This window comes from Halichondria panicea, chromosome 5 (assembly GCF_963675165.1).
Source record: "Halichondria panicea chromosome 5, odHalPani1.1, whole genome shotgun sequence".
Lineage (NCBI taxonomy): Eukaryota > Metazoa > Porifera > Demospongiae > Suberitida > Halichondriidae > Halichondria > Halichondria panicea.
In genome coordinates, this window is record NC_087381.1 from 2,079,554 (window position 1) to 2,103,984 (window position 24,431).

Consider the following 24,431-nt stretch of genomic DNA (forward strand, 5'->3'; position numbering starts at 1 on the left):
CACAGACACAAACTGAGCCGTAAGAATATAGGCATGTTTCAAATCTCACCAATAGACAGACTTGCAGCATCAGAGGTGACTGATCCCGCACTGTTGGTCACAACCACCGTGTAGTCTCCCGCATCGCCAGGCTCAGCGTTGAAAACTGTCAACGTTCCTGAAGTGGACCCCTCAATCTCTCCGTCACTGTCAGTCAGAGCCACTCCGCCAGGACCAAACCACTGGTAGGTCAGTTCTGCACCAGAGGCCTCCACGGTGAATGAGGCACTTCCGCCTTGCTCGACACCCACACTCTCTGGTTGGGTCTCAATTTCAGGGGCTACATAGAGTGAGTAGTGAAACGATCAGCACTGAACTCAGCATTGCTTGTTTGGCACGAACAATGGAAGGGATTCACCACCAAGTCGACCATAATCAACTGGACCGCTCACCCACTTTTTAGAGGCTCAACGTGCTATGCTGCTATCAGCGGTGCACACACATGCAGTTACGTTGAGGAGGATCGAGCTTAGTTTACACTCTATAATAATAGTTTACACGGCCATGACGTACATACTACGATAAACATAAACAAGGGGAACGACACTTTCACTATACTAAAAAGTTTAACGCATGCACTCAATTTGTACGAACTCAAGGAACGGCTTGGCCAGGGTGTATATACTAATTTACCTGTGGTTGTGATTGTAATGGTTGACGTGAAACCGGCTCCATCAGCTGGATCAGTTGCACTGATGACAATGGTATGGCTTCCTGAAGCTCCAGAGACAGACACAAAGAACGGGAATTGTCCACCTGCATGCAAACAGAAACAATGCGTCAATCATACGAGACCAACAAACGATCGGATGAAGGCATGCAGCAAAGACACCAAAACTCACATCCTTCTGTTACTGATTCATCATTAAAGCTGCACTCAAAATCCAAGCCGTCAAGGTCCCTACTTGACGTGCAGCTCACACTCACTTGCTGAGACTCAGCGAGAAACTTGGCACTGCAGTTCAGGATCAGAGGAGCAAGTGTGGGACCTTGGGTGGGTTGAGCTGAATGTGTGGAAAGGGAAATGTTTGCAAAACATATACTCTTATAGGAAATTTAATACTATAATTATAATTATATGCTATACTGAATGCTATGTGTACAATTTAACAAAGCAAATAATCAAGCTAGGATATAAACTTTCCTGGAAGGAGCTGAATGATTATGCAGATTAAATTTTCATGGACAAGTCAAAGTCAGCCTTTTGGCGCATACTTGCGATACAATATTCGAGGATATAATTTGAGAAATGTTATACCCTCATAACAATAATTATTATACCCGTAACAATTAGGGACAATGCACATTTATTGCTTAGCAACCAAAATTCAGGTTGAATCTACGCATGTCAACCAGAAGGATGTGTAGCAGCAAAATTGATTTTCTCTCAGTTAAGGACGAATTTAAGAAAACGGCTAAAAAACAAAAAACAAATACAACACCATGCAAGAGAGCTTGCGAATTAGGCAAAGATTTTGTAGAGAACAGAAAAGAAGAAAAAAAAACGTTGCAACCAGCAACCCGTTTTGAAAATGCGTGTGCTTGTTTTCTATCATGCTCCAGTGTATCAGAAGAGGAAACGTGCGCCGCTATAGCAGAATAAAATTGTGACAACCGTTTTGAAGCCAAAACGACATACAAGAGCCTGAAGAGGCTTAAATGGTGGTGCAGTACACTTCTACATGTGCAATATTCCGCTTTCCCAATCCCAACACTGATGCCTGTTCGATGCATTAAAGTGACTGCTAAACTGAACACTGATAACTTCCTGACCCTCAGCCTCATGTAGCGAAAAGTGATACAGAGCAGCATCAGAAAACATGAAAAGAGACTGATAAACATTGCATTGTATAACTATTTAAAGTGTGTAAATTATTGTTCTCTCACTGCTGAACACATTTTATTCCAAATAAAAAGCACTTCCTAGTGTGCAATAACAAGCGATAATGACAATTATTTGCACACTTGGTGATGAGTCGCAATTTGAATGTAAAACGCTGATGTAACCACTTATTAAAAAGTAATAATAATAGAGTGCTAGTACTACACGCGTATGGAAAGATAGAACATGTAGATCCTTTTATACAACCAGTGCTCAACAATTATTCAACCTTCGCAAGTGGGTGCCTCTGGGATCCATAGTGCATTATTCCCGCACACACGAACAGTAGAGCCAGTTAAAACCAGTCCCTCGGCACACGAGTAAAGAGCTACGTTACCGGCTGTGGTACCAGAGGGTGTGACCACATTCCCATTAGGGGGTGGGGAGAGGAGACCACAGTCAGGAACTACATGGTGGATACAGTGAATTATTCTATCATTTGAGACATATAATTACGCCAACATGTTCCAATTGCATGATAAGCATAAAAATAATTTTAGTAGCAGAGGAAGTGTTGACACTCTATACAGTGGTTTACCGTTAGTCTAGCTATAATCAGGTTCAAGACATTAATTATAATAAGTACACAGTTGATATAGTATTGTTTGCCCTACCTGCTCTCAGACAGACAGGTGCAATCAGAGTCCATCTTCCATTAGTGGTACAGGTACGAGTGATTGATCCGGTCAGAATGAACCCTTCATCACAGGTGTACGTTGCCACACTACCTTCATTGACATCGTTGGACAAAGATAGATCTCCATTGACAAGGTCTGGTAATTGCCCACAAGTTGGAACTGTCGAATGAAGTTTGAACATAATTAGAAACTAAAGTAAAGGACAGAGTGACTGCTATATACCATAATAATATTCACTAATCATTTATCATGCTGACCTCCACATGAAGGTATATCTTCTGGAGTCCACAATCCGCTATTGTCACAGAATCGAATAGAAAAACCATTCAAAACCAGTCCATTATCACACGAGTAGGAACCTAAGTTACCAGTAGTGGTGCCAGAAGGTGTGATCACAATCCCATTGGTAGGTGGTGAGAGGGGACCACAGTCAGCAACTGCATTGTGAATTATGAAAACATTATTATAAGCATTGTTGATCTGCTGCTTTTCAATAGCTTAATTAAGACGCCATAGTAGCAGCATTGGTAAGGTGTCACTCTATAATATATACTAGGGGGCTGTTCACACAAGTCTACTAAAATTGAGTATTATTTTCCCTACCTGCTCTCAGACAGACAGGTGCAATCAGAGTCCATCCTCCATTAGTGGTACAGGTACGAGTGATCGATCCTGTCAGAATGAACCCTTCGTCACAAGTGTACGTTGCCACACTTCCTTCATTTACATCATCGGACAAAGATAGATCTCCATTCACAAGCTCTGGTAATTGCCCACAAGTTGGAACTGTCGAATGAAGTTTGAACATAATTATAACTAAAGTAAAGGACAGAGTGACTGCTATATACCATAATAATATTCACTAATCATTTAACGTGCTGACCTCCACATGAAGGTATATCTTCTGGAGTCCACAATCCGCTATTGTCACAGAATCGAATAGAAAAACCATTCAAAACCAGTCCATTATCACACGAGTAGGAACCTAAGTTACCAGTAGTGGTGCCAGAAGGTGTGATCACACTCCCATTGGTAGGTGGTGAGAGGGGACCACAGTCAGCAACTGCATTGTGAGTTATGAAAACATTCTTATAAGCATTGTTGATCTGCTGCTTTTCAATAGCTTAATTGAGACGCAATAGTAGCTGCATTGGTAACGTGTCACTTCATAATATATACTAGGGGGCTGTTCACACAAGTCTACTAAAATTGACTATAATTATATACATAATTTAAAATTATGGTATTAGGGTATTATTTTCCCTACCTGCTCTCAGACAGACAGGTGCAATCAGAGTCCATCCTCCATTAGTGGTACAGGTACGAGTGATCGATCCGGTCAGATTGAACCCTGTGTCACAGGTGTACGTTGCGACACTACCTTCATTGACATCATCGGACAAAGATAGATCTCCATTGACAAGCTCTGGTAATTGCCCACAAGTTGGAACTGTCGATGAAATAATTAGAAACTAAAGTAAAGGACAGAGTGACTGCTATATATACCATAATAATATTCACTAATCATTTAACGTGCTGACCTCCACATGAAGGTATATCTTCTGGAGTCCACAATCCGCTATTGTCACAGAATCGACTAGAAAAACCATTCAAAACCAGTCCATCATCACACGAGTAGGAACCTAAGTCACCAGTAGTGGTGCCAGAAGGTGTGATCACGCTTCCATTGGTAGGTGGGGAGAGGGGGCCACAGTCAGCAACTGCATTGTGAGTTATGAAAGCATTTTTGAACTGCTGCTTTTCAATAGCTTAATTAAGACGCCATATAGTAGCAGCATTGGTAAGGTGTCACTCTATAATATACTAGGGGGCTGTTCACACAAGTCTACTAAAATTGGGTATTATTTTCCTTACCTGCTCTCAGACAGACAGGTGCAATCAGAGTCCATTCTCCATTACTGGTACAGGTACGAGTGATTGATCCTGTCAGAATGAACCCTTCATCACAAGTGTACGTTGCCACACTTCCTTCATTTACACCACTGGACAAAGATAGATCTCCATTGACAAGCTCTGGTAATTGCCCACAAGTTGGAACTGTCGAATGAAGTTTGAACATAATTACAAACTAAAGTAAAGGACAGAGTGACTGCTATATATACCATAATAATATTCTAATCATTTATGCTGACCTCCACATGAAGGTATATTTTCTGGAGTCCACAATCCGCTATTGTCACAGAATCGAATAGAAAAACCATTCAAAACCAGTCCATTATCACACGAGTAGGAACCTAAGTTACCAGTAGTGGTGCCAGAAGGTGTGACCACGCTCCCATTGGTAGGTGGTGAGAGGGGACCACAGTCAGCAACTGCATTGTGAGTTATGAAAGCATTGTTATAAGTATTGTTGATCTGAATAGAGACACCATTGTAGCAGCATTGGTAAGGTGTCACTCTATAATATACCGGCTGTTCACACCAGTCTACTAAAATTGGGTATTATTTTCCCTACCTGCTCTCAGACAGACAGGTGCAATCAGAGTCCATCCTCTATTAGTGGTACAGGTACGAGTGATTGATCCTGTCAGAATGAACCCTGTGTCACAGGTGTAGGTTGCCACACTTCCTTCATTTACACCACTAGACAAAGATAGATCTCCATTCACAAGCTCTGGTAATTGCTCACAAGTTGGAACTGTCGAATGAAGTTTGAACATAATTACAAACTAAAGTAAAGGACAGAGTGACTGCTATATATACCATAATTAATAATATTCTAATCATTTAACGTGCTGACCTCCACATGAAGGTATATCTTCTGGAGTCCACAATCCGCTATTGTCACAGAATCGAATAGAAAAACCATTCAAAACCAGTCCATTGTCACACGAGTAGGAACCTAAGTTACCAATAGTGGTGCCAGAAGGTGTGACCACGCTCCCATTTGTAGGTGGGGAGAGGGGACCACAGTCAGCAACTGCATTGTGAGTTATGAAAACATTATTATAAGTATTGTTGATCTGCTGCTTTTAAAAAGACACCATAGTAGCAGCATTGGTAAGGTGTCACTCTAATAATATACTAGGGGGCTGTTCACACAAGTCTACTAAAATTGACTATAATTATATACATAATTTAAAATTATGGTATTAGGGTATTATTTTCCCTACCTGCTCTCAGACAGACAGGTGCAATCAGAGTCCATCCTCCATTAGTGGTACAAGTACGAGTGATTGATCCTGTCAGAATAAACCCTTCGTCACAAGTGTACGTTGCCACACTTCCTTCATTTACACCACTGGACAAAGATAGATATCCATTGACAAGCTCTGGTAATTGCCCACAAGTTGGAACTGTCGAATGAAGTTTGAACATAATTACAAACTAAAGTAAAGGACAGAGTGACTGCTATATATACCATAATAATATTCTAATCATTTAACGTGCTGACCTCCACATGAAGGTATATTTTCTGGAGTCCACAATCCGCTATTGTCACAGAATCGAATAGAAAAACCATTCAAAACCAGTCCATTATCACACGAGTAGGAACCTAAGTTACCAGTAGTGGTGCCAGAAGGTGTGACCACGCTCCCATTGGTAGGTGGTGAGAGGGGACCACAGTCAGCAACTGCATTGTGAGTTATGAAAGCATTGTTATAAGTATTGTTGATCTGAATAGAGACACCATAGTAGCAGCATTGGTAAGGTGTCACTCTATAATATACTAGGGGGCTGTTCACACAAGTCTACTAAAATTGGGTATTATTTTCCCTACCTGCTCTCAGACAGACAGGTGCAATCAGAGTCCATCCTCCATTAGTGGTACAGGTACGAGTGATCGATCCTGTCAGAATGAACCCTTCGTCACAAGTGTACGTTGCCACACTTCCTTCATTTACACCACTGGACAAAGATAGATCTCCATTGACAAGCTCTGGTAATTGCCCACAAGTTGGAACTGTCGAATGAAGTTTGAACATAATTATAAACTAAAGTAAAGGACAGAGTGACTGCTATATATACCATAATAATATTCACTAATCAATTAACGTGCTGACCTCCACATGAAGGTATATCTTCTGGAGTCCACAATCCGCTATTGTCACAGAATCGAATAGAAAAACCATTCAAAACCAGTCCATTATCACACGAGTAGGAACCTAAGTTACCAGTAGTGGTGCCAGAAGGTGTGATCACACTCCCATTGGTAGGTGGTGAGAGGGGACCACAGTCAGCAACTGCATTGTGAGTTATGAAAACATTATTATAAGCATTGTTGATCTGCTGCTTTTCAATAGCTTAATTAAGACACCATAGTAGCAGCATTGGTAAGGTGTCACTCTATAATATACTAGAGGGCTGTTCACACAAGTCTACTAAAATTGGGTATTATTTTCCCTACCTGCTCTCAGACAGACAGGTGCAATCAGAGTCCATCCTCCATTAGTGGTACAGGTACGAGTGATCGATCCTGTCAGAATGAACCCTTCGTCACAAGTGTACGTTGCCACACTACCTTCATTGACATCGTCGGACAAAGATAGATCTCCATTCACAAGGTCTGGTAATTGCCCACAAGTTGGAACTGTCGAATGAAGTTTGAACATAATTATAAACTAAAGTAAAGGACAGAGTGACTGCTATATATACCATACTAATATTCACTAATCATTTAACGTGATGACCTCCACATGAAGGTATATCTTCTGGAGTCCACAATCCGCTATTGTCACAGAATCGAATAGAAAAACCATTCAAAACCAGTCCATTGTCACACGAGTAGGAACCTAAGTTACCAGTAGTGGTGCCAGAAGGTGTGACCACGCTCCCATTTGTAGGTGGGGAGAGGGGACCACAGTCAGCAACTGCATTGTGAGTTATGAAAACATTATTATAAGTATTGTTGATCTGCTGCTTTTAAAAAGACACCATAGTAGCAGCATTGGTAAGGTGTCACTCCAATAATATACTAGGGGGCTGTTCACACAAGTCTACTAAAATTGACTATAATTATATACATAATTTAAAATTATGGTATTAGGGTATTATTTTCCCTACCTGCTCTCAGACAGACAGGTGCAATCAGAGTCCATCCTCCATTAGTGGTACAGGTACGAGTGATCGATCCGGTCAGATTGAACCCTGTGTCACAGGTGTACGTTGCCACACTACCTACATTGACATCGTCGGACAAAGATAGATCTCCATTCACAAGCTCTGGTAATTGCCCACAAGTTGGAACTGTCGAATGAAGTTTGAACATAATTATAACTAAAGTAAAGGACAGAGTGACTGCTATATATACCATAATAATATTCTAATCATTTAACGTGCTGACCTCCACATGAAGGTATATTTTCTGGAGTCCACAATCCGCTATTGTCACAGAATCGAATAGAGAAACCATTCAAAACCAGTCCATTATCACACGAGTAGGAACCTAAGTTACCAGTAGTGGTGCCAGAAGGTGTGACCACGCTCCCATTGGTAGGTGGTGAGAGGGGACCACAGTCAGCAACTGCATTGTGAGCATTGTTATAAGTATTGTTGATCTGAATAGAGACACCATTGTAGCAGCATTGGTAAGGTGTCACTCTATAATATATACTAGGGGGCTGTTCACACAAGTCTACTAAAATTGCATGGGTATTATTTTCCCTACCTGCTCTCAGACAGACAGGTGCAATCAGAGTCCATTCTCCATTACTGGTACAGGTACGAGTGATTGATCCTGTCAGAATAAACCCTTCGTCACAAGTGTACGTTGCCACACTTCCTTCATTTACACCACTGGACAAAGATAGATCTCCATTCACAAGCTCTGGTAATTGCTCACAAGTTGGAACTGTCGAATGAAGTTTGAACATAATTATAACTAAAGTAAAGGACAGAGTGACTGCTATATACCATAATAATATTCACTAATCATTTAACGTGCTGACCTCCACATGAAGGTATATCTTCTGGAGTCCACAATCCGCTATTGTCACAGAATCGAATAGAAAAACCATTCAAAACCAGTCCATTATCACACGAGTAGGAACCTAAGTTACCAGTAGTGGTGCCAGAAGGTGTGACCACGCTCCCATTGGTAGGTGGGGAGAGGGGACCACAGTCAGCAACTGCATTGTGAGTTATGAAAACATTCTTATAAGCATTGTTGATCTGCTTTTCAATAGCTTAATTGAGACGCAATAGTAGCTGCATTGGTAACGTGTCACTCCATAATATATACTAGGGGGCTGTTCACACAAGTCTACTAAAATTGACTATAATTATATACATAATTTAAAATTATGGTATTAGGGTATTATTTTCCCTACCTGCTCTCAGACAGACAGGTGCAATCAGAGTCCATCCTCCATTAGTGGTACAGGTACGAGTGATCGATCCGGTCAGATTGAACCCTGTGTCACATGTGTACGTTGCCACACTACCTTCATTGACATCATCGGACAAAGATAGATCTCCATTGACAAGCTCTGGTAATTGCCCACAAGTTGGAACTGTGGATGAAATAATTAGAAACTAAAGTAAAGGACAGAGTGACTGCTATATATACCATAATAATATTCACTAATCATTTAACGTGCTGACCTCCACATGAAGGTATATCTTCTGGAGTCCACAATCCACTATTGTCACAGAATCGACTAGAAAAACCATTCAAAACCAGTCCATCATCACACGAGTAGGAACCTAAGTCACCAGTAGTGGTGCCAGAAGGTGTGATCACGCTCCCATTGGTAGGTGGGGAGAGGGGGCCACAGTCAGCAACTGCATTGTGAGTTATGAAAGCATTTTTGATCTGCTGCTTTTCAATAGCTTAATTAAGACGCCATATAGTAGCAGCATTGGTAAGGTGTCACTCTATAATATATACTAGGGGGCTGTTCACACAAGTCTACTAAAATTGGGTATTATTTTCCCTACCTGCTCTCAGACAGACAGGTGCAATCAGAGTCCATTCTCCATTGCTGGTACAGGTACGAGTGATTGATCCTGTCAGAATAAACCCTTCGTCACAAGTGTACGTTGCCACACTTCCTTCATTTACACCACTGGACAAAGATAGATCTCCATTCACAAGCTCTGGTAATTGCTCACAAGTTGGAACTGTCGAATGAAGTTTGAACATAATTATAACTAAAGTAAAGGACAGAGTGACTGCTATATACCATAATAATATTCACTAATCATTTAACGTGCTGACCTCCACATGAAGGTATATCTTCTGGAGTCCACAATCCGCTATTGTCACAGAATCGAATAGAAAAACCATTCAAAACCAGTCCATTATCACACGAGTAGGAACCTAAGTTACCAGTAGTGGTGCCAGAAGGTGTGACCACGCTCCCATTGGTAGGTGGGGAGAGGGGACCACAGTCAGCAACTGCATTGTGAGTTATGAAAACATTATTATAAGTATTGTTGATCTGCTGCTTTTAAAAAGACACCATAGTAGCAGCATTGGTAAGGTGTCACTCCAATAATATACTAGGGGCTGTTCACACAAGTCTACTAAAATTGACTGTAATTATTATTGAGTCTATACATAATTATAAATTATGGTATTAGGGAATCATTTTCCCTACCTGCTCTCAGACAGACAGGTGCAATCAGAGTCCATCCTCCTTTAGTGGTACAGATACGAGTGGTTGATCCGGTCAGATTGAACCCTTCGTCACAGGTGTACGTTGCCACACTTCCTTCATTTACATCGTCGGACAAAGATAGATCTCCATTGACAGGCCTAGACAGTTGCCCACAAGTTGGAACTGTCGAACAAAGAATGCATGTGGGATGAGGCAAATTACAAATGGCATCCTATTATTAAAGGACATTCAGATATTGACCACTCGATTCCAAATCGTTGTTACGCTTTTTTACATGCTGACCTTTGCATGTAGGTATATCTGGAATCCACAATCCATTGTTATCACAAAATCGAACTGTAGATCCACTCAAAACCAATCCATCATCACACAAGTATAGAGCTACGTTACACGCTGTGGTACTAGAGCGGGTGATCACACTTCCATTAGGGGGTGGGGAGAGGGGACCACAGTTGGGTACTAAGCAAGAATATATAGAAGTGTATTGACAGTAGGAATCCATCAATTAAAAAGGGCCCCTTGTTTCTCAATGTGTGCAAGTAATTGCATACTTAGTACATAATATGTGAAATGGAAGGTGCAAAGGTAGTATAGGCACACTCATTTTATAGAAGCCGATACATCTAGCTACTAAGGTGCTCTCTTATATACCATCTGTGTCTAGTAAGGTGATAGTGGCAGTGCTTATTTCCAGGGAAACGTCATCTCCAGCTGTGAGTGTGACGTTGAATAGTTCGGATGGTTCTGGAGTGGTGTCTTGTGTGAGCTCAATTGTTAGAGGTACACTCCAAACTCCAGGGAACAGCATTAGGGAACCACTGGTAACAGTGACATCACTGCCATCTGTATAATTATGTGTGTGAGTGGTCAGCTGCATATAATTATTATTGCTACTATATACCTCTAAAGTACTGGGGTATGACATAATGTTCCTAGTGAAGTCATTTTAAAGAAACCATCGGATAACTTCAACATAAGAGATCACATAAAATTTGTTACTGTTCGCACCCGTTTGCAATAACAAACTCGCTGTCAAAGCCAAACACTATAGAACAAATAAACATTTTTACTCTCGTAATCGTATTGCAAAGTTATGGAATTTACTTGATGCCCACCATGGATATCAACGCACCAGAATACCCTCTTACTCTATCACTACTTCTGGGAATACTTCAAACAAAACTTTAATTCTGACAACCCATGCATGTACATATACTACTTAATATGCTCATGCTACATATGCTCATAGCTCCTCCACATGTTATTGTACTACATATTTATTCAGCTGTGTTGCACAATGCGGCACAGTCTGTCAGCCAGCCTTTGTAACAATAATTATACTGTGTTTTTATATCACAATTACATTACAGGCTGTGAAGCAATAATGTAGGTGCATGTACGTACATTAGTTACTAGTAGCCCAGAATCCAGCAATCTGATTGGTCAGTACAGGGTTTATATTTCCCATATTAACCTGTAAATTCTCATATAAACCTGTAATTTTCATGTTCACAACAACCATTCATTATTTTGTGTTTTTCAAACATGTTTTTTGTAGATTGTGTTATAAAAAACAATGAGAAGTAACTGTTCTGTTTTTGGTAATGACATAAAATTATAATGTTCAGTCGCTGTTAATACGTTGGTTGTTGGATGTAGGCATAGAGAGATTGATGGTAACGTTGCAGGTACTAAAGTTAAAGTTTGGAGGCATAAATTGACAGCAGTTGGTTTGTGAGTTCTGTTGCACTACTGCCATCTGTGAGTGATCAGTGTGTGCCAGTATGTTAATTGGCTTTACGTTGAGGATGTCTGAAACTGACTTCTTTTGACACTCAGAAGTTCTCTTGTAGCTGCGAACTCCTTCCAAGCTTCGGTGTCCAGTTGTTTCCATTATCATTTGTTCGTCCACTCCAGCATTGTAGAGTCTAGTAGCAGCAGTTGCACAGAGAGAATGATTCGTTCGGTACCCCTTAATACTAGCTGCAGAGCATAGTCGAGCCACTGTTTGGTCCAGCGTACGTATTGTGGCCAATTGGTTTGTTCGAAAACCAAGTAGTAGGTGTTGGGTTTTTCAAGGCTCGAAAGTAAAATGAATTTTTAGGACAATCTTTTGGCAGGAGCTGTTGGTAAAGCTTGAATAGCCGAACGAAGCATTCTTCAGGGTTTTCGGGATTGTTGTAGTGAGACACTACTTTTCGGCTTGAGTTTCCTGCCTTTCAAGCCTCCTGGTCGATTTTTGATATGTCTTCTGTGTATTTCAAATACGACCGCTGTCCTTCAACTTCAATTACTTGAATTTGGCATGGTTCTGACCTCAATTGACGATGTTCGCTACCACTTCGTAGAGCAAAGTAGACACCATTCATAAAAAGTACCGTATCAACCAGTGCTTGTGGAGTTTTGCATCCAAGAAGACCTTTGTTCCATAGAAGTTCTTCTTCTTCTTCTGTTAGAGGTTCAGCCTTCTTCTTTTGTGACCCTAGTCCAGCTCTCTGGGCCATCGTTCTTTTCCGAATCTGAAAAATGAAGCATTTCAGGTTCTCGGATAGTTCCTCGGATTTCAGGTCACTCAATAGTGGAATAACATCCCCTTGGCACTTTAATCGGTACTCACACCAGTCATTCCATAGCTTGAAGTAGTACTTTGTATCTGAAGTTGTGCTATTAGGAATAGCACTCTTCAATTTTTCCATCTCATTTTTTGTTAACTGAGGTGCAAATGCATGTACGCACTTGCTTGGAGGTAGAGGCACTGCTTGAAGAAAGCTTCATTCGCTTTGAGTTAGGTAGAGAAGATTGTGCAGGTTCTGTTGGCTCGTCCAGCTTCTCCTCCTTTCTTTGTTCTGTAGAAAAAGTAGCCAGCTCCGCTTCCACATTTATGTCGTAGAGGGCGGGGTCTATGGGCTCGGTCATTATTATGCCGAGTACTTTTTGAAAAGAGCTTGTCTAGGCCTACGTCTTCGTCCGCGTCCATTCTTTCGTTGAAATGAACCTAGCAACTAACTCGTTAGATACTGTTTAGGAGGTATCTATGGGAATTATAAGCCCGCAGGCACTCGTAGTACCCTCGCTTTGCTCAGGATACTACAGCAGGCCTTTGGGCTTATAATTCCCATAGATACCTCCTAAACAGTATCTAACTATTATGTAAACTCTCGTTAATCTGGTCACCCTCAGGACATTGCAGCTTGGCCAGAATATAGTGAGGTGTGGCCGCATTTCAGAAAATGGTCGTGGCTAAAAACGATTCTACCTCGACTAATTATTTTTGCGGATCTGTCCCGAGGATTAATGCATTAATCATACTTATCTGGCACAGTTCTAACTTATGTCATGCCTTATTTATGCAAGCTTTATTGTGCGATATAGCACCAAACAACAATAGTTTATCGTAATTCAATTTTATCTGCCAAACGACACTTACAACGTAATATCCAGCCATAATAAACGTACATTTCACTGTTTAGCTCATTTTACTGGTATTAAATTCTGCTAAATCCTGCTCAAGTTGTGAAATTAATGTTATTCATGGGCTATAACATAATTACAGTGGAACCTCCATTAACGACCACCTCCAAAATGCAACCACATGCACGCTATATAACGGCCAAAAGCTCAAGGTCCGGATTGAAACTACAATGACTTCAAGTAACCTCTGAGGAGCGACCACCTCTCTACTCCCTATAACAAGCAGCTTTCTAGTCCCTGATCAGCTTTAGCAATGGAAAATTACTTCCCAGAACGGACAGCCACACCCAGAATTAGCAGAAAATTATTGCTAAGATAGCATTATTATGCACAACAATCGTGAAAATCTGGCTGTAGCTTGTCCCTACAGCCTTTTCAAAGCTTGTATGAGCTAAAGAAGCAGTTAGCAAAGCTCCAAGATTGATTTGCAGCAAGAAATGACTCATAGAGCATACATAGCTGGCAATCGAAACCTCCCAAAGAAGACCACCTCTCTTATTATAACGGCCAAAAGGTTGTTTCCCAATGGTGTCCGTTTATGGAGGTTCCACTGTATCACAGTACCAGTTATAGGCGTTATTTAAATCAGCTCTATACAACTCAATTGTAATACCTTGTGTGTTCCTTTTTTCCACGGTGTAACTGACAATGACTGGGTCGGGGTTAGCGCCATTGCTATTGACAACAAGAACAGCTGTTCCAGCCTCCTCCACTGTGGTGAAGCTACTCTGGGAAAATCCAACTCGAGCAACTGCAGAGGAGAGATAATTATCAAATGGTCTGTTTCTCCTTCTCCAGCTAGGAAGAGGCGAAACTAGTAGACAAAAAAATTAAATACGATTTTCTAAAACGAATGAAGAGATAAAATTAGGGGGAAATGAGCTCAATCAAACCTATCATACTTACAATTTACAGAACTGAAACCACGGCGCTGTTTTGTATCATCTCTACTTCACAATTAAAGGTTGACTATATACACACCCTGTCTTGAATCATTGTCTTCAATCTGAAACTCAATACTAGATCTAGAAGTTTGAATGGTGACTCTGTCAGGAACTCCAGACAACAGAGACAGCTGCACTCCAAACCTCTCATTTATTTCTCCCTCAAACACTCCATCGTCATTGACTACGATGAGTCCTTCAAAGATTGGTGATAGTGAAGAAAGTGTGACTGGCTCATTTAAAGCAGCCACATAGTCCTCCAGATTTGAGTCTCCACCTGCATGGTGAGAATTGAGCAAATAAAAATAACAAGTACTGTATATCGAGACCAATTAATGCATAGTAAATCATTTTGAGAATGGCACTGTACATGTATACCATCCCTCTCTCTTTTGTGAGTATTTAATTTTCGATAATTCGGAATCGACAGAGTTTCACCTTCGAAATTCCGTATATATAGTATTTAGCTGCTCCACAAAACTTAATTACAAATACTTTTAGCAATAGTTTAAACGCTACTCTAGATTTATTAGTACAGGCCTGTAACCACAAGTATTACATCAAGCTTGATACAATTCTAAATATCAGCTGAAATGTTTGCGTAAAATAGCATGTATAGCAATGAATATCTGAGGACAAAACCATAACCAGTGTGCCATGCAGTACCTGTGGCATTGATGTTGTATGTAGAGTACACTAGATCCACTGGTATCCCTAGTTCACCAGAGAGTAGTCTGATATTGAACCGAGCACTGCCTCCTCCCTCCCGAATAACACTCCTCACACCTTCAAGCACAATCACAGCAGCTGGAGAAATAAAATGTATATAGCATTTCGGGGTATAATAATTATATATATCCAAAACCTAAAAAAGCTCTACACTGTAAAAAATGATGTGTGGTTTTGACGCAGAGTGCGTGGCTATTGTGGCAAACGTACGTTTTTTTCTTGCGTTTTTTCCTGATAATTGCCACCATAGTCACGCACTTGCGTCAAAACCACACACCATTTTTTACAGTGTATATATGCACAGATGCTAAACCAAGTCATCAAACCAACGTTGCTCCAATTTGTGGATCTTATGCTAGCTGGTTATCTATACCCATAAAATAAACATAAAAGCATTAACTTACTATCTAAGTCATTGATGGTGATCTGAGCCACGTCTCTTCCAATGACAATGTTCCCAGTAGCGTCTTGTTGGGAGATTGTCAAGCCGATAGAAAATGTCTCATCTCTCTCAACTAGACCATCGGGAATGATCATTATCGTTATTGGTACAGACGAGGGACCATCGGGACTGAATACGACTGTCTCATTGATGCCCACATAGTCCATATTCTCTGGGATATATAGAGAAGAGACATAATTATTAAAAGCTACAAAAATGGTGCCAATAGCTAAAAGCCTACTGGTTTTAACAATAATTATAGTGGTATAGTTCTCGAGGACAATATGGCATCCACATACTGAATATACTCGGTCACATCATTACAATAGAGTATATGTACCCACGCTCTATTTTAGGACATTGTGGTGAACTAGAACATTCTGTGACTGGGTTAATTAAGAACTAGAACATTCCGTGGTAAAGGACCAGAACTTTATGTGTTAAGAACCTTCCAGAGGTTCAGTATTCTAGAACTTTGTGGGTGTTGTAGAACAATCTAGATCTTTGGTGCATGTGTCTGTATAAAATAGCTAGAGAAGGAGTTATATTCAGTTCTGTTCTCATGTTAAAGTTATAGAAGACTCCTATTTACTTGGATCGTGTTCTGTTTAAGTCAACTGCGAGCCTTGGCGCAGCCGGGGGCTCATGACAGACATCAATGAACATAAGAGTAGATATCCAGTATATACCTATTGCAGATCCACTCTGGCTTATCAGCTGCAATTCAACAGTTCTGTCGAGGACACCATACTCCAAAGACACTTGTACAACAAAATCTGACTTGTTTGTGGAGTATGTTGCTTGTAGGAAACTGAACACAGCAACTGAAGTGAAGTAATGACATGCAGCTTGTACTGTACATGTCGTGAAGTCACCAATAACAGAATTTAGCCTACAACATTAACTGCATGCATGCTGAATAAAATACAGTAGTTAATCAAATGTATAGCTCATACTATTCCATCTGTTTTACATGCTCTACTGAAATATTGCTCGTCGTGTGAATGCATCCGAGATCTCACCATCATCATCAGTGATAGTAACCATGGCAGCTGCGTCCACCACATTCACAGGAAACATTCCATCTAGGGCCTCAATCTGAAGACTTAACTGCTCCACATTCTCCACAACTTCATCGTTCATGATGAGCAGTGTTCCCTCGTACTGCAGCTCCTCAATGGCAAAGGTAATCACTTCATCAATGCTCTGATAGTCCCTACCAGCTGTGGGTGAGGCGGGAATGCATTACGGAGGTATCTGTAAACTTGATGAGCATTGATATATAGCAGATTATTAAACTGATAAAATAGACAGAACCTTGATCTGTCTCCACAACTTGAAGGCTATAATAGGGAATAGTGATGTAATGCTCACCAATTGCTGAGTCATCATTAGTGAAGAGTCTGACACTGACGTCACCCACTGCCCCTTGAGTCTTGTCAAGCGTGAATCTGACCACGCTCCCCTCCACGTCATTCAGTGACACCGCAGAGAAACTCACATTCATTACTGCCAGTAAATACAGACCCCTTTATAATTTGGTGTGCACAAAATCTTAATTGCTATACGAATGAAAAACTACGTATATTAGTGAGATTGAAACACATAAATTATCGTTATAAAGTTCTGCTGACATACTATAATTATCACATGAACATACCAGGCAAATCAGGGTCTCGATCATTGATAACAACGGTAGCGACTGCCGGAGCCTGAATATACACTCCGGGGAAGGCAGACAGGAACACTTGGAATGATTCCGTTGCCTCAGGGAAGACATCGTTGATCAGTGGGATAGTTATCTGGGCTTGATCTACACCTCGTGCAAATGTCACATTCTCTTCAGTATGCACAAAGTCAACACCGGCTGAGATAGAGACAAAATTGAATGATTGCACTATAAATACAGTGATTGGTTTCATCTTGCTTGTTTGACACTATAGAAACTATAATTATCAAAAAATATGTAAAGATCAGTGTTTTGTTATCTAAAATGCAAATAGCTTAGAAGGGTAATTTCTTTCCAGCACTAGGCACATCTCTATTAATTTTATGCATAGCCCTCACCAATAGCAACATTATCTTCAACCAGCTGAGATGTTTTAAGTTTGACAACAATTTCCGAATCCAGATCCCCCTCCCTCATTACGGTCACGTTTACGGAGCTATTATTCTCGAATGCAGTGAACATACTGGATATTAAAGAAACAGCTGGCACTGTGGATAGATTGAAAAAAAAACCGTGAAAGAGTATAGGAATTTTACGTATACTTTACAACACAAAACGGTACTACAAAAAGACTTTAGGAATTGTCCACTGCTATATTTCGATCCCAAATTGCTTTATTTTGAACCTACAATTTAGGTACAGCATCTACTTAAATCACATTTACTTAACTCACATGCAATAGGCCTTTGGGTCATTCCCGCAAAGTAGCCGTAGCCCACTCTGAATTCGTACCAGTACACAATCGCATTGATCCTCATGTTGTCAACGTGGCGTAGTATCGGAGAGTCGCTAACACCTTCAACTAGTATCGAGTAAGCACAAATTTCTTCGCTATCAGGACATGGAATTTCTGTTATTTCGCTGCTTGAAATGTTCCTGTCATTAAGACGAATTCCAGATGGTAATGTATGAACTGGAAATAGAATATTCAAAAAGTAATACCCAATCTGATCTTTAGTACTGACAGAACTTCTAAACGAGTGGGTGTTGTAGCGGCTGCGATACTGCTCCACAGGGGGTACAACAATCATGAACGGGTCACTAAGAAACACGCCATCTAAAGTACTTGACATAGAAAACTGCACGAGTAGAATCGGTTGACTCGACATAAAGTAGCAAGAATCATCAGAAGATAAAACAAACTGACTTATCTCACCCCTACTCAGAGACACTGACATTGATTTGTCGCTAGTACATCTAATTTGAACATTCGTATTATCCCTTGAGGCTACAATTTTGAAAGTGTCACCGGAGGTCCTATTAGCCAGAGGAGCAGTGATGAATTGCTTGCCCCAGGTAGCAGTGGGTGGTATCTGCTCGTTCATGTGATCACAATAGCTGATATTGCTGGGAACAGTTCCACACTCGTGACCACTAAAGAACGCAATCGGTTTGTCGGACACGACTCTTGAACCTGACAAATCTTCATCACTGCCCAAATATAGAGTTTGAATTTTCTTAGCAATGTTAATAGTTACTGGCTGACCAGCTTCTATCTTCCCTTTAGGAACTTGATCCTTCAAATCGTCAGCAAATAGATAAACATTTTGAGTTAAAGTGATTTGCAATGTGGTGTTATCTTCAGTAGTTACAATAACCAATGCACTTCTTTCTTCAATGTCTAAAAACTCGCTGGCTTGGGAAAAATCGTCATCTTCATCATCATCTTGCCGTTCTATCTGCGAAATTGGCACTGACACGGCATAATACTCGTAACCGTCGCTAGGGTGATGCACACAAGGAAGAACTTTGAAAGCATCGGAGGAATGAATTTCTTCAGCGAGAGCTATCACTGATATAGGTTTTCCTTCTTCGGAGTAGATGAAGAAACCTTGATTTCTCTTTTCAGGGCTCTGGAGATTAACTTTGTCAGCTGGAAAATCAATTTCAAAAGGGGTGGAGTATTTGTTGACTTCACTGCTCAAGGGAGATTGTACAAAGACAATGACTTGTTGGTTAGTTACAGATTTGACAGCAAACCAAACTTTGTTGATTCTGGAGCTCACGTCTAGTTTTACGTTGGCAAAGAAACCAATGAAAAAGGAATTGCCCTCGGTTGTGAAACTTCCCTCACCTGTGTATAATTATATAGTACAATAACTAAAAGCACCGCAGGTATATATAATAATAATAAAAATGTTTTCTTTTTGTAAATTTGCTATAATGCTTTACAAAAGAAAACATTTTTTTTACAATTCAGAAATTCCAGGATACAAGAAATAGCAAAAGCTAATAAGTTAGTACTCTAAAAATAGTATAACTATGTATTCAATGCATACTAAGTACTGAAAGATCATTAAAAGGAAGTACAAGCGCTAAGTTCACAATTTGCTACAATCTTGTTCCATAATAGTTGGGAAGAAAGAGTTATTATAGACCGAGGTTCTGCATAAAACTGGAGCAAGAGACAGATTATTAACATGTCTTATATCGTATGGTAAGTGTCTCTTCTTAGGTGTGTGCTCGTAGTAACTTAATTTGAATAGATGGTACAGGCTGGCCAATGCCCTTCTCTGTCCTAGCGTTGGTAGTTTTTTGCTTGTTTCAAAAGATCCAAAGAGTTGTCCACTGCTTTATAGGCAAACTTTTATTGCAAACTTTTGAACCTTTTCCATACCCTCGATTGTTGCATTTCAAGTGCGGGTTCCAAACAATCGAAGCATACTCAAGATTTGGTTTAATAAAAGATTCGTATAGTTTCAGCATAACAGTATAGGGGGAGAATGAGTTGCGAAGTTTCTGTGTAGCAGTCCAACAAGTTTTCTCGACTTCTTACAAAGTGCCTTAGTGTGGGAATGCCAAGAAAGATCTGATGCAAATTGGATTCGTATATAGATATCTCAACGTCTCCACACGCTCCAGGGATAAGCCATATAACTCTTACCTGCATTTTGTTGATCTTTGAGCAGTTGTATAGCAGTCTACACAGACACACACAAACACAGTACTGTATACCTTGCTTGCATGCGCATGCGCACCGAGGCATAATAATTATGTTCAATCAATACTTACTGTAGCAGTTAGAGCATTGAGGACCTTCTCCATATGACAACCCTCCACTGGGGACACAGCAGCCTGACAGAGTGGCAGGGAATCCACCAAATACATCACCGTGGCAATCGAGAGAAGAAAAACATGATTCTGCAGTACATGGACACCATTGCATGAAATACAACCTAAAATTGTAAGACTGCTGCTTACTACTATATTTTGAAGGCTCTAATATAATGTTTCTTGTATCATTTTTGTATCATTGAACAGCTATAAGTATCCTATTATGTATACAATGATTGTCAAGGAACTCTTCTCTTTGAAGTGGTACAATAGCGAGTACATTTCAGTATAAACTTTCGCGGAATGACCATGCATTATCGAAAGGTTTTGGATTTCATTTTCATGGAATAGTAGCCTTTCTGCAGCATGCATGCATGCATGCATGTAATGTTAAATTCGTGGGTATAAATATTTGCGGTAGATGCTTGATCAGCGAAAAAACCACGAACATTTATACCCTCGATATATACCTGCTATATAGGTATCAGGAGTATATCAAGAGGCCAACTCCCACGCACAGGAGCATAGCCAGGATTTTGGAGAAAGGGGTGTTATCATAGAGATGAAAGAGGCCTGAAATTTGGTTGACAGAAAGCCACACCTCTTATTAATGACGCCATAATTAACTTATCTGCCAAGTTGGGCGTGGCTAAACGTTTATTTGCTGGCCACGATCACAAAAGAGAACTAGTTTATACATGTATAGATTTAAGCCAGAATAGCTCACAGCTTAGAGACTGAATCGTTTTCCTTGCCTATACTAGCTAGCTAACAGCCTAACTGCAGCAAGATAGCTGGATAATCAGATACATTTCTCTGTGATTTGTATAACTGACTAGGCTGGTTGGGGGTGCTTGCACCTCCCTGGCTACGCCCTTGAGTCATCGCACATCCCATTCTACATCTAGGACTGAATCCATAACACTTTTAGTTGTGTAAACTGTTAGCCATGAATAAAATTAACGTGACATACTTGTATCGTATCGTAACGTGGTTTACACTACAACTGCTACAGTTGCATACTCCTCAGTGGCGTAGGAAGCACGGGTGCTCAGGGTGCTGGAGCACCCCCTTATCTCAAGCTACCTTACCTACTTGCTCCATGAAGTTCAGAACAGCTAGCTAGTAGTCGTCTAGCCTCGGTCCCAGGCCGATTTTTGCGTTCAATTTGAGACGGATCGGCCGGGGGTCGAGGCTAGTAGTGGTCAAGCTACATGTAGTAGCTAAAATGTTACTGAGCTAGCTATACTAGCATAGTTACGTACACAGTACAAAGGTCAGCTAGATGAACCACATCGTAGTAGATATCTCTTATAACCCTTTCCTTACCATTTGTGAAAGTCTGGAACAGGAGCGTCTTTAGGTCGATCAATTAGTGTGGATCTAGCCTCGATTCCAGGCCGCATTAAAATACGCCTGGAATCGAGGCTAGTGTGGACCAAGCCTCCATGTCATTCTATTAGTCTAGATCCGGCTAGCAATTCAAGCTGGGACTCCCAGTTCTAGCTCCTTTTGTTTAGCGTGTCAGAGACTGGGAGAAGATGATTGGCACTCCCTGGCTCCTTTGGATGTACAGCTGTCCAGATCCCTAGAACATACCCTCCATTCTGACGAGTTATCAGTGCATAGGGTGCTTACTAGATTCTTGCCAGCCAGTACAGTTCAAGCTACACACAGCACCGCTCAACTATTCTCTACCCCATTATCTAGCTAAATCTGGTCCAACTAGACAGCAGACACAGCTAGTTAATTCAGTAAAGCCAGGGGTAGCTGTACTTCTACGGTTGTTCAGTACCCACGGTAACAATTCCTCTGGGCTGGGCTAACTAGTTGAGCCACGCCTCCCAATTCTCAAGGCTAGGTACATGTCTCTGTCTAGCTGCTTCTTCAGCTTCTTGCTCAGTTTTGTGGCTTAGAGAAAGGCCAGCTACTCAGGGGGAAGAGTCGAGATGAAAGTCTGGCAGCCAGGTGACGTCCAAACGGTCAGTTATTCCTTCCACCAACTTTTTAATCTAGTCTAGTCCTGCTTGCACTGCTACTACTACTGCTACTCTTCCTACTACTACTGCTGCTACTCTTCCAGGCTAGTCAAAGGTTTCTTTTTTTTTTTTTTTAACTACATATGCACAAAGAGACATCAAAGGACACAGATTTTTAGCCTACTTGACTGATAAGGCCGTTACCTAGACTACAGTTTGTTTGTCAGGGAGGAGCTCACATACAACTTCATCTAATTCATCATAACGATTCGTTACCGTTGTTGTAATTTCTACAACATATTGCCAAGGAAAGAGTTAAAGAGCATGCAAACATGACATCGTTTCCATGAACTTTAACTATAGATATAGATCAAGTGTATTAATTGGATCAAAATAGACATGCTGTCACATGCAGATGGATCTATACTATTAAACTGAAGCTGAAGATGGTATTGTAGAGCAATTGAATGAACATGAACCTGATGATGAACATGAACCTCTTTTTTTATTGTACCCACTTAACAGATTCTCAGGGGCTATAGATTTAAAGTATAATATATAGCAGAATAATTTATCTAGGTAAACTCACGTAGAATTAATTATTTTGGCAAATTTTGATAGTGATATATGCCAAAATTTTACGGGGGCAAGCCCCCGGACCCCCAAATTTTTACATCAGCACCCCCTTACAAAAACATCTTCCTACTCTTCTGCTCCTCCTAATGTACTCCTGGCGGTATACATCACTATAATTATGAAGTCTCATGCACTATAATTTAGACAGCATGCTTGCAAATTAATCAATGCAAGAGGTTCCATTGAAGTACTAAATTCCCAGCACCACGGTCTGTGAGGTTTCACCGTATGATGTGGGCAAGAGATCCATTAGTGTAATGTATAGTACACAACTTCACACGATTGTGCAGACTAACCACGTAATGCACCAGATGGTTACATGCAAGCCGTGGCCAGTGGTTGCAACACATTATCCTTTAATGTTTTTGTGCACCAGGCTGCATGCACGTACTGCATTTGTTGAATATTTATTATATAATTATATTGAGTACCTTCGTTTGTAATTATAATACACCTGTCATTGCATGTACAATTATCCTGGAGCCATCTCGTTTGTTATATTGATAAGACTCACCTTGTGCATGTGTAGAGCTTACTACCAGCATACAGATGGCAATCAGCAGCATCTTGGAGACTGAAGAAATCCTCATTCTCTTGTGCAGGTATATATAATCTCTAAATCTATAGCTGATTGGTTGCATATAGCCTTGCCATAGTACATTTACAGTACAGAAAAGGCACATTCAGATCAGTTATTGATTGATTCATTAGCTGGATTCTCTACATTTATAATTATGTCTCGGTGCGCATGCGCAAGTGAGGTATACATGGACACGCGCGTCAACCTAGTCTCGAATACCCGCCTCAACCTAAAAGCTTGAGTCTGGTCAAACTCACATATGAACTTTGTTCTGCACAGTCAGCAAAGTCAAGTGGGCTACACGCCCACAAGCATAGTGATAAAGCCACAAGCCACCGCATGTTAGGGACAGAACATACACAGAGGGCTATATCAGACAGTGTATCAATTAAGGCTAGGAGTTGAAAGCCTACGAGAAAAACACTGAGCTTGAAGCCATCATTGCACAGAGCTAGAGCTAGAGGGCCATGAAACCATGGTCGACGGTCACATTCACATAAATGAGCATTTAGGCTGTTAATTTCGACAAGGTGTTCCAAAGGTCCTGTTGCTAGTCTGGAGAGTTCTAGTATCACATCCTTACAACTCTATCCACGAATTTTCCTACGTCGCCTTCTGTCAGGGGCTAATTCTTCTACTAGTAACAATCCATGCTGCGTGGCGGTTAGCTATAATGATTTCATGTAGACTATAATTTTATTCATGTTCCACACCCACTTGTGGTC

General features: G+C 40.7%; 1 protein-coding gene across 1 annotated transcript in view; it reads right to left on the minus strand.

Annotated features, from left to right (window-relative positions):
* LOC135336353 (uncharacterized) overlaps nt 1–23,839 on the minus strand; it is a 39,350-nt gene extending 15,511 nt beyond the window's left edge. The window contains exons 1-43 of the mRNA XM_064532116.1: nt 23,641–23,839; nt 20,470–20,598; nt 18,131–19,531; nt 17,796–17,945; nt 17,389–17,595; nt 17,103–17,237; nt 16,751–16,951; nt 16,418–16,552; nt 15,691–15,900; nt 15,224–15,364; nt 14,595–14,834; nt 14,227–14,364; nt 10,794–10,985; nt 10,425–10,601; nt 10,122–10,304; nt 9,740–9,919; nt 9,460–9,642; nt 9,124–9,303; nt 8,850–9,032; nt 8,469–8,648; nt 8,189–8,371; nt 7,865–8,044; nt 7,585–7,767; nt 7,212–7,391; nt 6,929–7,111; nt 6,585–6,764; nt 6,302–6,484; nt 5,975–6,154; nt 5,694–5,876; nt 5,321–5,500; nt 5,036–5,218; nt 4,713–4,892; nt 4,435–4,617; nt 4,101–4,280; nt 3,827–4,009; nt 3,443–3,622; nt 3,163–3,345; nt 2,817–2,996; nt 2,536–2,718; nt 2,151–2,327; nt 882–1,043; nt 673–795; nt 50–319 (exon numbers count right to left, since the gene is read on the minus strand). Coding sequence (XP_064388186.1) covers nt 50–319; nt 673–795; nt 882–1,043; nt 2,151–2,327; nt 2,536–2,718; nt 2,817–2,996; nt 3,163–3,345; nt 3,443–3,622; nt 3,827–4,009; nt 4,101–4,280; nt 4,435–4,617; nt 4,713–4,892; nt 5,036–5,218; nt 5,321–5,500; nt 5,694–5,876; nt 5,975–6,154; nt 6,302–6,484; nt 6,585–6,764; nt 6,929–7,111; nt 7,212–7,391; nt 7,585–7,767; nt 7,865–8,044; nt 8,189–8,371; nt 8,469–8,648; nt 8,850–9,032; nt 9,124–9,303; nt 9,460–9,642; nt 9,740–9,919; nt 10,122–10,304; nt 10,425–10,601; nt 10,794–10,985; nt 14,227–14,364; nt 14,595–14,834; nt 15,224–15,364; nt 15,691–15,900; nt 16,418–16,552; nt 16,751–16,951; nt 17,103–17,237; nt 17,389–17,595; nt 17,796–17,945; nt 18,131–19,531; nt 20,470–20,598; nt 23,641–23,809 — 8,896 coding nt within the window. The 5' untranslated portion in view covers nt 23,810–23,839. The remainder of the gene's footprint in view (nt 1–49; nt 320–672; nt 796–881; nt 1,044–2,150; nt 2,328–2,535; nt 2,719–2,816; nt 2,997–3,162; nt 3,346–3,442; nt 3,623–3,826; nt 4,010–4,100; nt 4,281–4,434; nt 4,618–4,712; nt 4,893–5,035; nt 5,219–5,320; nt 5,501–5,693; nt 5,877–5,974; nt 6,155–6,301; nt 6,485–6,584; nt 6,765–6,928; nt 7,112–7,211; nt 7,392–7,584; nt 7,768–7,864; nt 8,045–8,188; nt 8,372–8,468; nt 8,649–8,849; nt 9,033–9,123; nt 9,304–9,459; nt 9,643–9,739; nt 9,920–10,121; nt 10,305–10,424; nt 10,602–10,793; nt 10,986–14,226; nt 14,365–14,594; nt 14,835–15,223; nt 15,365–15,690; nt 15,901–16,417; nt 16,553–16,750; nt 16,952–17,102; nt 17,238–17,388; nt 17,596–17,795; nt 17,946–18,130; nt 19,532–20,469; nt 20,599–23,640) is intronic.
* Nucleotides 23,840–24,431: the final 592 nt, after the last annotated feature.